Source organism: Columba livia, chromosome W (assembly GCF_036013475.1).
Source record: "Columba livia isolate bColLiv1 breed racing homer chromosome W, bColLiv1.pat.W.v2, whole genome shotgun sequence".
NCBI classification, from domain to species: domain Eukaryota; kingdom Metazoa; phylum Chordata; class Aves; order Columbiformes; family Columbidae; genus Columba; species Columba livia.
This window is the reverse complement of record NC_088641.1, coordinates 5,673,700-5,688,541: the sequence shown is the minus strand read 5'-3', so window position 1 is coordinate 5,688,541 and position 14,842 is coordinate 5,673,700. Positions and strand designations below refer to the sequence as shown.

The 14,842-nt window shown below is 41.3% G+C and overlaps 1 protein-coding gene across 1 annotated transcript in view; it reads left to right on the top strand.

The window, feature by feature from the left end:
• The window catches only part of LOC135577068 (microtubule-associated protein 1B-like), a 116,597-nt gene that overhangs the window by 79,753 nt on the left and 22,002 nt on the right, over window positions 1-14,842 (top strand). Inside the window, exons 4-5 of the mRNA XM_065044728.1 lie at window positions 5,702-5,784; window positions 11,802-11,942. Coding sequence (XP_064900800.1) covers window positions 5,702-5,784; window positions 11,802-11,942 — 224 coding nt within the window. The remainder of the gene's footprint in view (window positions 1-5,701; window positions 5,785-11,801; window positions 11,943-14,842) is intronic.

Genomic DNA, 14,842 nt, shown 5'->3' with positions numbered 1-14,842 from the left:
ATAGATTGCAAATAAAAAATCAAAACTAAATTTCACAAATGGTACATATATGAGAAAAGGATCATGGCCTATTAAGACTTAAATTAATTCCCTGCATTTCTTGATCAGAGTAACAATCGGTATATCAGTCTGTTAGCATTCTCATCATACTGTCCCACAATAGCCACAGGTTGTTTCTGTGTTTTAGCTATAAACAGACAAATCTGCAAGTCCAATCGAATGCAGTCAGCCTGTAAGGTTCTCATAAATTTATTCCTCAAAGTTTCTAACTCCATTTTGGCTGTCATACTTATTGGATATTGTTTTCCCTTACCGGATCGAAGTCCTGTTTCAGATCTATCAGTGCAGTGTTTGCTTTTTTGAAACATTGGCTGTTCATACTAGTGGTAATACAGCATTCGAAATAACTATTAACAAATTTTTGGTTTAATTTCCCAGTTTCATTAGAACTACGTATCTGCTAGGGATGCCTTTAAATTTTACCCTCAGACTGCTCCATTCAGTATTACAACATCGCTCTAGTTGGGGGGAGAGAAAACCCCCCTTTCACTGCTTTAAAAGCAGACAGCCAGGTTTTTCCTTTTTTTTTTTCTTTCTCTTCTTGCTGCAGTTTAGATATAGCCAAGGCCATGGAGGTGGTGTAATTGCTGGTACGAAGTAGGAGGCTCTGGCAAACTCCTCAGTTACAATGAGCTGAGTTCATCTTGCAGCTTGACACAGTCCTGAAATTTATGTTCAAGCACAGGCCTGGGATATTCTGGTTTTTTGTTTTCCCATTTCATTCCAGACATAATACACTTTATGCACAATTCCAATTAGCTCAACAGTCGTTACATTCCTCAGCCCCATTTATCTTTTACAATTTACAGATGTCAAAAAACAGTATATTAAACATCAATCCATTATTCCATTTTCCTAGATCCAAATCAGTTCATATTCTAGCATCTTCTAAATACAACCTCATACAATACCAAGTTCACATCCATCATAGCATTAAGTTTTAGTTCCCATACCTCCAACAAACACAGAAATTCAACGCAAAACAAAGTTTAACTACTTAAATTCTTTTCTGGTCTCAAAATTATTAGATAACAAGATAAGCAATTAATGTGTAAGGATGCATCCTAAGGGGGAGCAAGGTGGTATTTTAGTAGCGGAATCGGTTCCCATTTTGTAATTATCTCCCCAAACAAGATTCTTTTGGTACCAAATATAAATATATGCAAACTAAATTCTGAGCTCAGATATGAAAACCAAGTACCAAGTTCAAATATGCAGATGGATCACAATTACACTAATTCAAGACAGTATCTCGATGTTAGCACTGCACCTTTGAACCGCTTACCGCTGAGCCGGGTGGAGGTGCCGCTGGGTCTCCCTGACAAAATAGGTCAGTGCGCGCTGGAGCCCAATCAGCACCCACGCCTCCGCCGTGACAGCAAGCTGGACTGGGCAAAGCTTTTGTTAATGTCTCATCTGGGATGATACAACTGTTATTCCAAAACCAGGATTCTTTACCTACTGTGCATACAAAAGAGCCAAATTTAGTACACTGAGATGAGACACAGCCTGTCACAGAGTTGCGCAAGTCTGGATATTGGAATAAAGCTAGCATACTAGAAAGAAAAGTAACAGCTACTACACACAAAATTTTACCATCACATTCACGCAGTAAAGAACTGAATTACTCACGATACTCTGTATTATCACAAAACGCATATTTTGAGTCCATGGTTTCTCATGATTTAACAGTCTGTGAACTCACTGTACCATATAACAAAGACCTACCAAAACTACAACATGCTTAAACAGATACCCACAAAGAAAACAGGTTAATAAGGAAAGCATCTTGCAGACTTTAACAAGTTTTCTGACCTGTGTGTTATCACTTAATTCTCTCTCAGCTTGTTGAAGTTCAAACTGTTTCACCTGTAAAACTGTCTGTAATGATCTAATGATCTCTTGTAGAGATGTATTTTGTCCTGCTCTTCTTGCCTTAAAAGCAACATTAAGTTCAACAAGGTGTTGTACTTCAAGATTCTATTCTCCGGACACTTTTCCCAATCACCTAACTTACACAGCAGCCACCATTAATTACAATATTTCGCAAGATCTTCCTTCTTCATATTTCTGAGTGCTTTCCTATGGTCTAAAACACCATGCAATACTAATTGTTTAGGAACACGACTGAAAACAGTCATTCCTGACCCCATATTTTAAGTAAAAACCTTGAGAAGAGGGAGGGAGGAAGGAGAAGCACAGAGCGGCTTGCAGCACGATTGGGAAAAGTGGGGAGAAGGCTTACAGTGCACTTATACGAACAATGTCACAAAGAAATAACTGTAAACAACTAATAAAACAATTAACTCACATTCCTGACAAGCTGCTTGATTTTCAGAGAGGCAATGCACAGAAGCACGTAATATGTACTGTAAAACTCACAGATAACACGTTGATAGCAAACATCAGCATTCTCTACTGCTAATTTCAACGCCAGTGCTTCCTTAGCTTCTACGTTTTCAACCTGCTTATTGATGGCCTCTTGAAGATGGTCAATAAATTGCATGCAATTCTCATTGGGACCCTGATTAATAGTTGTAAATTATGTGGCTGCTTTCTCAGTTTCAGGCACCTTTATCATATGATATGCAAGGTCTGTTGACTGCCTCAGGATTTCAGAAACTAATCGTGCCTGTAATTGTGGTGTGTGAATTATAACCCGAGTCCCCAGAAGCACCCCTTTTCCTGTCACGATCAGCATGACTGCATTGCCAATTGCTGGATTCACTCACTGTTAATTGATCTAATCTTTCACACAGTTCTTTTGTCCGGTTCTTATCCGGAAACTCCTTCTGCTCTCTCATGGAAGTTGGAGGGTTAAAAGGCAGTAAAGGCGGATACAAATTGGTAAAAGGACTGATTGTACACTTGTTTACCACCTTAGCATTGCACCATTGCTGACCTCATCTCATAATTTCTGCCCTATGTCATCCCAAAGTTCATGTTTAAAAGCCTTCTCGGTTTCTGCCGTGTAGCCGTTAGTTCTACACCAAATTAACAGTCTACATATGTTACTTTCTTCCTATTTAAGTTCTCTCTCAGAGAGAATATGCATGAGGAGCTTAACTACGGCTTGTTCTTCAGAGGATACGTTTTGCCCCACAACTTCAATCTTCCCTCCTCCCGCCCCCAGCCGTTCACCTTTTCTGGTGATCCATCAACAAATATATCCCCAGGGCATCCGTACGCCTCCGTCTGGTCTTCAGTCCAGCTGAACCGCCTCCAGCTGAGCTGCTCCAGGCTTTTCCCCGATCATAGTGAGACACCGTTCAGAGTATCACGTCGGGGTCACCATTTGTTGGAGCGAATAAAGGACTCAGCATTCCGATTCAATGTGAATCACGCAAAGCCATTTATTACAGAAACAAGCCTCCTTATATATGCAGTTATTTCTTGATCACGCGTCCATGCTCCAAGCATGCATCAACTGATTGGATATCATCTATGTTCACGAGCTGTCCACACGCCTGAGTCGTGTTGCTGCCTCATGGTTGCTGAACTGTTTTACTTCCACAGCAGATCCTGTTTTCAGCTTTCCAAGGTGGCCTTGAAATTCCTTTGGGCCTGGCTAGTTCAATAACAAATGTCCATCTAATAGAAACCCATCCACACCCTGCTGCTGCAATTTCCAACCAGTAGGGCAAAACAGAGGCTGACAAGCTTAAAACTCCTTCCTATAGTTCCACTTCTTCTTTCAGAGTTGTTCTAACTGAAATGCTGCTTTTCTAGCTTTGTTGCTGGGCTTGCATCCAATGTTTATACTGCATTACCACTACCTGCTCTATTTGTTTCTGTCATAGTGTTTTGGATAGCATACATTTTCATTTTTTAGCTCTCCTACTTCCTTTTAACTTATGACCTTTATTTCAAAAGAATGCACTTGTCTGCAGACTGTCAAGCAAAAGGGTTGAATCACAGGGGCTTGGCATCTGTGAAATGCTTTGCAACCTACTGGTGTAGTATCAGGCAAGCAGTGATGGAAAACCATAAACTGCCTGAGATTAGAAGTTTATTCTGGAGGACCCCAACTTTCCTTTGGAAGGCCAAGCACATTTCAAACCCTCACCAAAATAAAAACAAAGGCCTGTTGGGAAGGGGCATTTTGATGCTCCCCTAACACATTTCATTATTGACTTTCCAGTCTTTTGAGATCATTTCTGTCCTTTTCTTCATACCTTTACTACTCATGCAACTCACAGTCCTCCTTAGTGGATCCTAGGTGCATGCACAAAGCATTTCAGAAGCCAAAAGGGGACTGGATGAATTCCAGAATTCAGCAGTTTTTGGTAGCGGGGACCCGACAACAGCGCCAGGACGTTGTGTTTTACAAAAAACAGAGGCAAAAAGCCGTTTTGCTTTTATTTCAACAATTCACTAAAAACCTAACCACTCATGTTCTTATGTTTCTCATGTTTCCCAGCAACTTAAAGGATGCTCTCAGTTTAAGAAATGCATATTCAGTATAGGCCTGCCAATTAATCTCACTGCAGTTCTTACAGAAAGAGATGCTGATAAGAACTTGCTAATTACCATAGAAAAAAAAAAATCAAGAGTCCTGTAGTGTTTTTCTGACATCCACTCCCAGTCAGTTCACTATTAAATACAGATAACAGACTAACTACTAAATATGAAAGCAAATGGAATGTGAGGCTTCTCCAAAATTGCCCAGATGTTATTCATTCAGGAGCTAGCTGTATTTTGTACGGCTGTTCACTCTTGTCACTTAACATGACTTGCTGTAGTTTTTGTAAGCAGGAGAACGATGAAGCAGGGCAGCATGGCAAGTGTTCAACCATCCCGACAGGGAATTTCTCACAGTGTCCCAGTGTTAATCAATATCAGTAGAAGGCTGAATGGGGAGTTTTGGCAGGGTGGGTCCCAGTTTTCACCTGGTTTGTTTGGTGTGGCTGTGGACCTGTGATCTGTATGGAGTACTGCCTCTCCTGAGAGTGCTTCTACGGTATGTGATGGGGAGCACATGTGTGCTGTGCAGGACAGCGCTAGTGGTGGTGGGGAGCAGAGACATCCCTGGGCTCCTTTGCTTGTTCCACAAATTGTGCTCATTAGCCATGATGGGCAGCACTGACATACAGGCCAAGTATTCACTTTGCTTCTTGCAAAGGAAATTTGCAGCCCATGCTGACTTTCCTCCTGCTGTGGCTAAGCCACCAATAGTTCCTGGAAAAGCTAATTTAAAACCACCTAGGCTTGTTACAGGACTGTATAACCTCAACTGTATCTGTGGTGTAGATAAGTCCATGAAAATCCAAGGCCAGATGCTTAGTTGGTGACAGTTACTCTAGTCCCTGATCCACATCAGCTCAGTAAGACCAAGTTGAGTAACAGGGACTCCTCCTGCCATAGGGAAGGGACAGGACCCAGCACTGTTGCCAGTTAGTTTTCATTACCTTGAATTTTCTGGAGTGGTGTTTCTGGCCCATAGGACCACACGCCATGGTTATTTCTGAAGATGAGTCAGCACAGTAGTTGCTGTGGCCGGTGTGCGTTGCCTGTGTAACTAGAGGTCTGTCACACAGTGGAACATATAGCTAGCTCAGGGAAAGTGCTGGTTTAAACCATACTGGTTGAATTTAATGTCTTCTTTTTCTTTTTTTTTTTTTTTTTCTCTCTGTGCTTGCAGGTCAGAAGATTCTTCACCACAGAAGTGATGTCTTAGAAACTGTAGTCCTGATCAATCCCTCAGATGAAGCAGTTAGTACTGAGGTAAATCAGTCAGAAATACTTCACTGGATGTGTCATAAAAACTCCATTAAGTGGACAGGTCGAGAGAAGCTCCTAACTGTGGATGAAATGACATGTTAGGAGCAAATATTATCAAAACATCAGCCATTCCCTGATTTTCTTCCTGGTTTCCTGGACTCCCGATAAAGTGTCAAAGGCATAGGGCAAAAACACACCACTTATCCCAGCACTCATTTCCTCAGAGCACACAAAATTCCCTTCTTGATAAAGGGAAGGCAACTGTGGTAAAACTGCATCTGCTTTTCTTCTGCTTCTCCATTGTTTGGTAGCTGTGAATGCCTATTTTACATATGAAAAAGTGCCTGAAAAGAAACTAGGTGCCTTGAGATAAATTTAGGTATTCAAGAAGAATTACCATCTATGTGGTGGTAACTCTAGGTTGATCTATGTGATCTGTCCTTCAAAAAGCTCGTGACATGATCAAAGCACTCTGGAGAGTACCCCAGAAGAGTACTGTCAATTCCTCATGAACTTGCTAGAGTATTGAGTCAAAGACCTGAGCATGTAGCTCAAAGACAAAATTGACAAATTCAGCTAGTGAGACCAAAGGTTGTAAAAAATAGGGATAATTACATTGCTAGCCAGTGCTGAGAAGCACTGTCATAGTACAAGTTCTTTTGGGAAATGAAGTGTCTCTGCTTGTAGTACTTTGTTAAAAATCTATTTTGTTATCAGCTTTAAGTGATACACAAACAGAAGGAAACACACCAAAACAAATGAAATTTCTGAAATTTTAAAAGTTTTTAAAAAGTAAGTAACTGTAGTTAATGGCAGCTCATGCACTAAAAAATTATGTGTGAAAATCTCTTACATTGCATTAGAGGTACTTGGTAAGGAACAAGGGTGTCAGCTGGGTAGTGGCTTTTAGGGTTGTCTTTAGTACACTCAGGCTTTCAGAGTAAAAAGCTATAAAGGATGGGCATAGTTCTACCCAAAGCTCCTATCATATTGTCAGCTGCCAAATACCTCCCAAAAGAGAGAAGCCCAAAGGGAGAGAGACTGAAGTTGCCCAAAGAAAACAAGTTTCTGAAAACCCCATGAGCAGTTAAATCCTTCTTAGGATGATCCCACTCCGTTGCTCTAACACCTCTGCATCTGTACCGTTAAGTCTTGGAAGATGCTGATTTGCTTATGCTCCTGTCTCATTTCACACTGTCTTTAACTCTGGTTTGACCGAGGCTAAGTTTTGCTGTTCACTTTCTTCAAACAATCTGGGACTTCAACCAAGGATAAAGCTAAACAGAATCATCACCTTGCAATATTTCTGTAGGGGTCTTGAAATCAGCAGACAAAATTCTGGTAGTCCCTCATGAAGCCTTGATTATTCCCAGACACAGAATTTATGTGTCTCTCGAAGTTCTTTCATGTGTATCATACATTATGCTCTTTAACCTGCAAGCATTTCTTTACTTTTTTTTTTCCTGTCATAGTTTCCTACCTCTGCAGAATCTATTTAATCACCAATTAATGAAACAGATTGAAGGGGAATTATGTGACAGTTGCATATCAGTGATTCACAAGTCAGGAAATAATTTTGCTGTTTGAAAACCTGGTGAATCTATACATAAGTTGGCAGACTGCCCAGGGCTGCTGCCAGCAATGAGAGAAAACAGAAGAGGAAGCCAGTTCTCTTATGGTTTTAATACAACTAAACCAGACAATATTTCAGCCAGCCAGCTGCACTTATCTATATTTTTGTCTGAAATAAAAATGAATACATTTGATCCAGCAAAGATATTGCTGAATTTATAATCATTTAGTGCAATTAGCGACAGATCAGCATTAGTCATGCATTTAATTAAAGGAGCTTTCTGCTGCTCAAAGTCAAGGCCACTTATTTAATAAAATAACAATGAAGACATGGTAGAGTTGTGATCTTCTTTCAAATAGATACTCTTCAGCAACACTTTTCTACTTGTACTTAAAACATTAGTTGTTCAGCAGAGATTTAGGTCAAGCCTTCCTATCTCAGCCTCCCTGGCGTGAGCAGGAATTGTTTATAACAACTGATTGCTGAAGAATCAACATAAAAATTTGAAAGAATGGCTTGCTAGGACAACTGAGGTGATTATGTGCTGGTTGACTGGAAGTTGGCCAATGTGACGCCCATCTACAAAAAGGGTCGGAAGGAGGATCAGGAAAATTACAGGCCTGTCAGTCTGACCTCAGTGCCAGGGAAGGTCATGGAACAGATCATCCTGAGTGCCATCACGCGGCACATACAAGACAAGAAAGTGATCAAGCCCAGTCAGCATAGGTTTATGAAAGGCAGCTCCTACTTGACCAAAGTGATCTCCTATGACAAGGTGACCCACCTAGTAGATGAGGGAAAGGCTGTGGATGTTGTGTACTTAGACTTCAGTAAAGCCTTGAACACTGTTTCCTACAGCATTCTTCTGGAGAAGCTGGCAGCTCATGGTCTGGATGGGTGCACTCTTTGCTGGGTTAAGAATTAGCTGGATGGCTGGGCCCAAAGAGTTGTGGTGAACAGAGTCAAAACCAATTGGCAGATGGTCACAAGTGGTGTTCCCCAGGGCTCAGTATTGGGGCCAGTTCTGTTTAATATCTTTGTCAATGATCTGGACAAGGGGATCGAGTGCACCCTCAGTAAGTTTGCAGATGACACCAAGTTAGGTGGGAGTGTTGATCTGCTGGAGGACAGGAAGACTCTTCAGAGGGATCTGGACTGAGGCCAATTGTACGAAGTTCAACAAGGCCAAGTACCAGGTCCTGCATTTGGGTCACAACAACCCCATGCAATGGTACAGGCTTGGGGAAGAGTGGCTGGAAAGCTGTCTGAAGGAAAAGGATCTGGGGGTGTTGATAGACATCCAGCTGAATATGATCCAGCAGTGTGCCCACATGGCCAAAACATCCAACAGCATCCTGGCTTGTATCAGGAATAGTGTGGCCAGCAGGACTAGGGAAGTGATTGTTCCACTGTACTAGGCACTGGTGGGGCCCCACCTTGAATCCTGTGTTCAGTTTTGGGCCCCTCACTATAGAAAAGACATTGAGGTACTAGAGAGAGTTCAGAGGAGGGCAACAAAGCTGGTGAGGGGCCTGGAACACAAGTCTTATGAGGAGTGGTTGAGGGTACTGGGGCTGTTTAGCCTTGAGAAAAGGAGGCAGAGGGGAGACCTTATTGCTCTCCACAGCTACCTGAAAGGAGATCATAGCATGGAGGGTGTTGGTTTCTTCTCCCAAGTAGCAAGTGATAAGACAAGAGGAAATGGCCTCAAGTTGCACCAGGGAAGGATCAGATTGGATATTAGGAAAAAATTATTCACAGAGAGGATTGTGAAGCAGTGGAACAAGCTGCCCAGGGAAGTGGTGGACTCACCATCCCTGGAGGTGTTTAAAAGGTATATAGACGAGGCTCTAAGGGACATGGTTTAGTGCTAGATTTAGGTTATGGTTGGACTCGATGATCCTGAGGATCTCTTCCAACCAAAATGATTCTATGATTCTATGTCATCTCCATGGATATGGAGTTTGGATGCAATGTCTACATGTTGATTTGTTCCAGATGGCTGCTGCTCATTTAGTTTAATATGTGGATAGCGTTATTCTGGAATCACTATTCTGATTTAACTTAATTCTCCCTGAACAGAGGAAATAGTGCACTTGAAATTTTCATACCTTACCCTAATTTGAATTGATTTTTCAGTGTTGGACAAGACTTTTGAAATATTTGCTGTATTGGGTCTGGCTCAGATGGAGTTTACTTTCCCCATAGCAGCCCTCATAGTGCTGTGCTATATATTTATAGCTAGAAAGGTGTTGATAACACAACAGTGTTTGGCTACTGCTGGGCAGTGCTCCCAAGGCATCACAGCTGTGTCTCCAAAACCCCCACCTCAAAGGCCATTAGGCTGGTCATGGGCAAGAGGTTGGGAGAGGACAGAGCCAAGGACAGCTGACCAAAGGGATATTCCATACCATATGATGCTATGCTCAGGAATAAAAGCTAAGAGAAAGGAGGAGAGGGAGCATTCATTATTAAGGTGCTTGTTTTCCAAAGCAACCACTATGTGTAGTGAGGCCCTACTTCCTAAGAAATGGCTGGACATTGCCTGCTGATGGGAAGTAGAGAATTATCTTTTTTTGTTTTCTGTGCATGGCCTTTGCTTTTCTTTATTAAACTGCCTTTATCTTGATCCATGAGTTTTTCATCTTATTTTCTACCCCCTATCCTGCTGAGGAGGGGGAGTGATAGAGTGGCTTGGTGAGCACCTGGTGGCCAGCCAAGGTCAACCCATCACATTTGCTAAAAGGTTTACTCAACAGTACAGATTCTTACAAAGGTTTTGTTTAGTTTTATTCTTTAATTAAGTTGAATTCAGCCAACAGAAGTATCCTGGATGTATGGATTTTTCTTAGCATGCAAGTAAATCTCCCCCTGCGGGGGAAACAGGAATTATCACTTGCTGTAGTGAGGGTCAAATAATGCAACGAGGATCTAGTTTAAAACAGTTAACAGTTGTTTCAAAATGCAGAAGTTTATTTCTTAGTAGCAAGCTCCTTTGAGCCATCAGGCATCTACATAATTTATTACTGTATATTGAAAAAGGTCTTGGGCTGGCACACTTAAAAAAAATTATAGTGTCCATAATTAGTGGCATCATGAGATGTAAATGGTGCATGTGACTGTATCTGAGTGCTTGATTATGATTATGGTGAAACAGAAACATCCTTTAACTTTGTAGATGATTCAACAGAATGACAGTATAAATGTGCCACTTTTATGTGTGATTTGTGGCTGTTACTTTTTAGTGACATTTTTGCAACTGAATGGCAAGTAATGCTGTACACTGGGAAAAGAAGATCGGCCTTCCAAAAACAGTCTTACAAATGTAGTTGTCCCTGATTAGCATGTGGACACAGTTGGCCATGGCTGTCCTGATAGAGTGCTATTAAAATTCAGCAAAAGTTATAAAAGGAATATGTTTGTTCATTGCAAATATTATATTTCATTCAAATTTTGTTCTCTTCTGCTCCTTGCTCTTTTCTCCCTGTCATGGTTTAACCTGAGCTAGCAATACAACCATGATAGCCACTCACTCACCCCCTCTCCCACCCCACCTCCCACCCCCAATAGGGGAGAGAATCAAAAGGGAAGGGAGAAGCTTGGATTGAGATAAACACAATTTAATAAAGTAACAAAATACTAATACACTACTAGTAAATATATATAAAAATATAAATAAAATATACTCAAGGCAATTCCAAATTAACTCTGTCTACAACTGAGCAGCCAATCCCATCAAGCCATGCCTGGTCCTAAAGCTGATCCCAGAGAGAGAGAAAGAGAGGAAAAAGGCAGAAAAGCCCAGAGGCCTTTGCAGGATGGCAAAAGGTCAGGCTAAGCTTCCTGCACCAAAAACTCTCCCAGCTTCATCCCAGAGAGAGAGCAAAAGATAGCGGAAGAAAGGCCAATTGGAAGGCTCCACTCTTAAATAATTACCATGACGCTAATGGGATGGAATACTCTTATTGATCAGTCTGGATGTCAGTCAAGCTCTGCCCCATCTCTGCCTTGCTGCCTCACACCTGTTGGCAGAGCACTCAGAATGTCCTTGGGTCTCAGACCAGAGCAATTAAAAACATTGTGCTGGGGTGTTATCTGCTTGTTCTCAAACTAAGTCCAAATAATGACCATGCTAGCTATGAAAAAGAAAGCTTTCTAACTGCATGAAGAAAATTATTCCATTTTCAGTCAAACCGGCACACTCCCCCATGTCATTAGTTTGGTTTATTCATCAGACTTTCTTTTAAATTGCTTCTTGTGCCTCATTTTTTCTCTTTTGTTCCTTTCTTCTTGTCTTTTGTAAACAGCACTATAACTTGAAAATGTTTTGATGGTCCTGGGAGAACCTGGTGCAAAATATATTTTAAATTAGATGAGGTGAACTGTATGTTCTCAGAGGAATGTACAACTGGGTACTAACTGCCATTATTGATGTCCTTCACTCTAGGTGCGCTTAATGATCACAGATGCTGCAAGACACAAGCTCCTTGTACTAACTGGACAGTGCTTTGAAAACACAGGAGAACTTATCCTTCAGTCAGGGACCTTCTCCTTCCAGAACTTCATTGAGATCTTCACGGATCAAGAGGTGTGTTCAGAAAAGTGTCTTCCATACATTGCCATGTGATGACATAGGTTTTTAGAAGAAAATGGCACTCTGTGTTGATAGAGTTAGCATTGACTAACTAATGCTGATACTCTTTACTCTTCATTATAGGCTTTATTTCAAGACATTTATTTAATTTACTTTAGTTTTGATGTAAATTGCTTAACGAAGGAATGACACTGTAATTTGAAGAATTAAATTGTAACTTCAAGAAACAGAAAACCAAGGAACATTTTGATAATGTAAATTTATAGTGTTGTGTTTAAAATAAACAGCTTGTTTATCTAAGGTTCATATACAAAGCAGTAAAATTGAATTTGACACCAAGTTCTTGCCTGGTGGCAGCTAACCCATCTGTAGGAATGGCTGTAGTTTTTTGCACTACCTAGCTGCTTGGTTTCTTTACTGTAGTGTTTAAAATTTTGCTAGTAAAATCTGTAAATCTTGCAATATTTACATACCAAAAATATAAGAATGAAGTATACAAATATTTAATGCTGTTTTTTTTCATGACTTGTTATTTTGCTATCTTGCTTAATGTACTGTATCTGAAAGCTCCCATAGGGCAAGAACCCATAGTAAACAAGCTATCACACTTAATTTGGCTGCTGTGTAAAATATATATTTAAATAAAATATATGGCTGCATCCCTGGATATTTAGTTTCCAAAATTAATTAGGAGCATTTCAGTCAACTGAGATTTGAAAGTTCAGCACTGAAAAAGCAAAGTTTGCACAAGCTCCAGTGTGACCTTATTGTATGCATTTGGGGACGGACCTTTTAGCAGGGCCTGTTGTGATAGGACAAGGGATAATGAATGGTTTTAAACTAGAAGAGGGTAGATTTAGACTAGATATAAGGAAGAATTTTTTTACAATGAGAGTGGTGAAACACTGGAACAGGTTTCCCAGAGAGATGGTAGATGACACATCCCTGGAAACATTCAAGGCCAAGCTGGATGGAGCTCTGAGCAACCTGATCTAGTTGAAGATGTCCCTGCTCATTGCAAGGGGAGTTGGACTAGATGAACTTTAAAGGTCCCTTCCAACCCAAACTATTCTATGATTTTTTGATTCTATGATCCTTTTCTCAAACCCTTTTTGTTCAACATATGGTTGAAGAAAGAACTGGGTTCCTACTCTCTGAAACGCATGTGTCACCTAAAAGTCACTGTCAGTTCGCAGTTGCTTTTCTGTGAAATTGCAAATGCAATCTCCTTGCATCACTGGCTAATTAGTGACACATAATTACTTTATGAGTACATGCAAAACTAGGGGCAAATCCTACCGTTACAGTTAGGAAGCTAAATGGTTGACTGGAAAGCGGAGCAGTGGTTGTTAGCTATGAGTTATAGCCACCAAGGAATTGCTGCAGTGGTGGGCATGCAGAGAATACTCCCATGGTCTCTGAGTAAAGCTCACTTGGCTTGTCTCTGCTGCTGGCAGCATGCTCACCAGCCAGCCAGCATGGCTGTTTTAAAGTGTTGACTTCCAGCTTATTAGACAGTGGACTTCCACTGCTCCTAAAAAATTTCACAGAAGCAAAGAAAGATCATATTTGCCATATTGCAGTATGTGTATGTGACATTGAAATTTTTAGGTGGTATATGAATAGGAAAAAATATTAAAAAATTTCAGTCTTCAATAATATTGATAGACCTTGGGCTGCCCAGTCCTCTGAGTTAGAGAACCATGAGTGTGGGAACACTGACTTTCCCTTTGTGGACACTGAAATTTTAAAGGATTGGCTGTATCAGCTGAATGTTCATATGTCCATAGGGCTGGATGGGATTCATCCCAGAGTACTGAAGGAGCTAGCAGATGTTAGAGCAGAACTCCTCTCGATCATCTACCAAAGGTCTTGGGAGTCTGGAGAGGTCCCTGCTGACTGGAAGCTACTCAATGTTATTCCAATCTGCAAAAAGGGCATGAGGGAAGACCCAGGGAACTACAGATCTCTTAGTCTAACCTCCATACCTGCAAAAATTATGGAGAAGATCGTACTAGGTGCTACAGAAAGGCATTTGAAGGACAACGCAGTCATCAGACACAGTCAGTATAGGTTCACAAAGGGGAAGTCCTGTCTAACTAATTTGATCTCCTTCTATGATGTCACTTGCCTAGTAGATGAAGAAAAGGCAGTGGATGGAGTTTTTCTGGATTTTAGTAAGGCTTTTGATACTGTCCCTCACAGCATTCTTCTGGACAAATAGTCCAAATCTGAGATGGGCAGGTTCATGGTGCACTGGGTTAAGAACTGGCTGAAGGGCAGGGCTCAAAGTGTTGTAGGGAATGGGGCTGCATCTGGCTGGTAGTCAGTCACTAGTGGTGTTCCTCAGGGTTCAATTCCAGGGCCATTTCTGTTCAATGTTTTTAACAATGATCTGGATGCAAGAACTGAATGCACAATTGGCAAGTTTGCTGACGATAACAAATTGGGAGGTGCTGTTGACTCTTGAGGGACAAGAGACCTTGCAGAGGGATCTAGATAGATTGGAGCATTGGGCAATGGTTATTGTGATGAAATTTAACAAGTCCAAATGCCATATTTTGCACCTAGGATGCAGTAATGCTGGGCACAAGTATAAACTGGGACAAGAGTGGCTGGAGAGCAGCCCTGCAGGAATGGGTCTGGGGGTGCCAGCTGACAACAGGCTCAATATGAGTCAGCAGTGTGCTCTGGAAGACAAGAGAGCAAACTGCATCCTGGGGTGCATCAAACACAGCATAACCAGCCAGTCAAGAGAGGTGATAATCCCGCTGTATTCAGCTTTGGTGTGGCCTCACCTTGAGTACTGTGTGCAGTTCTAGGCTCCACAATTGAAAAAGGATGTGAAGGGCCTTGAATGCGTCCAGAGAAGGGTAACAAAGCTAGTGGAAGGG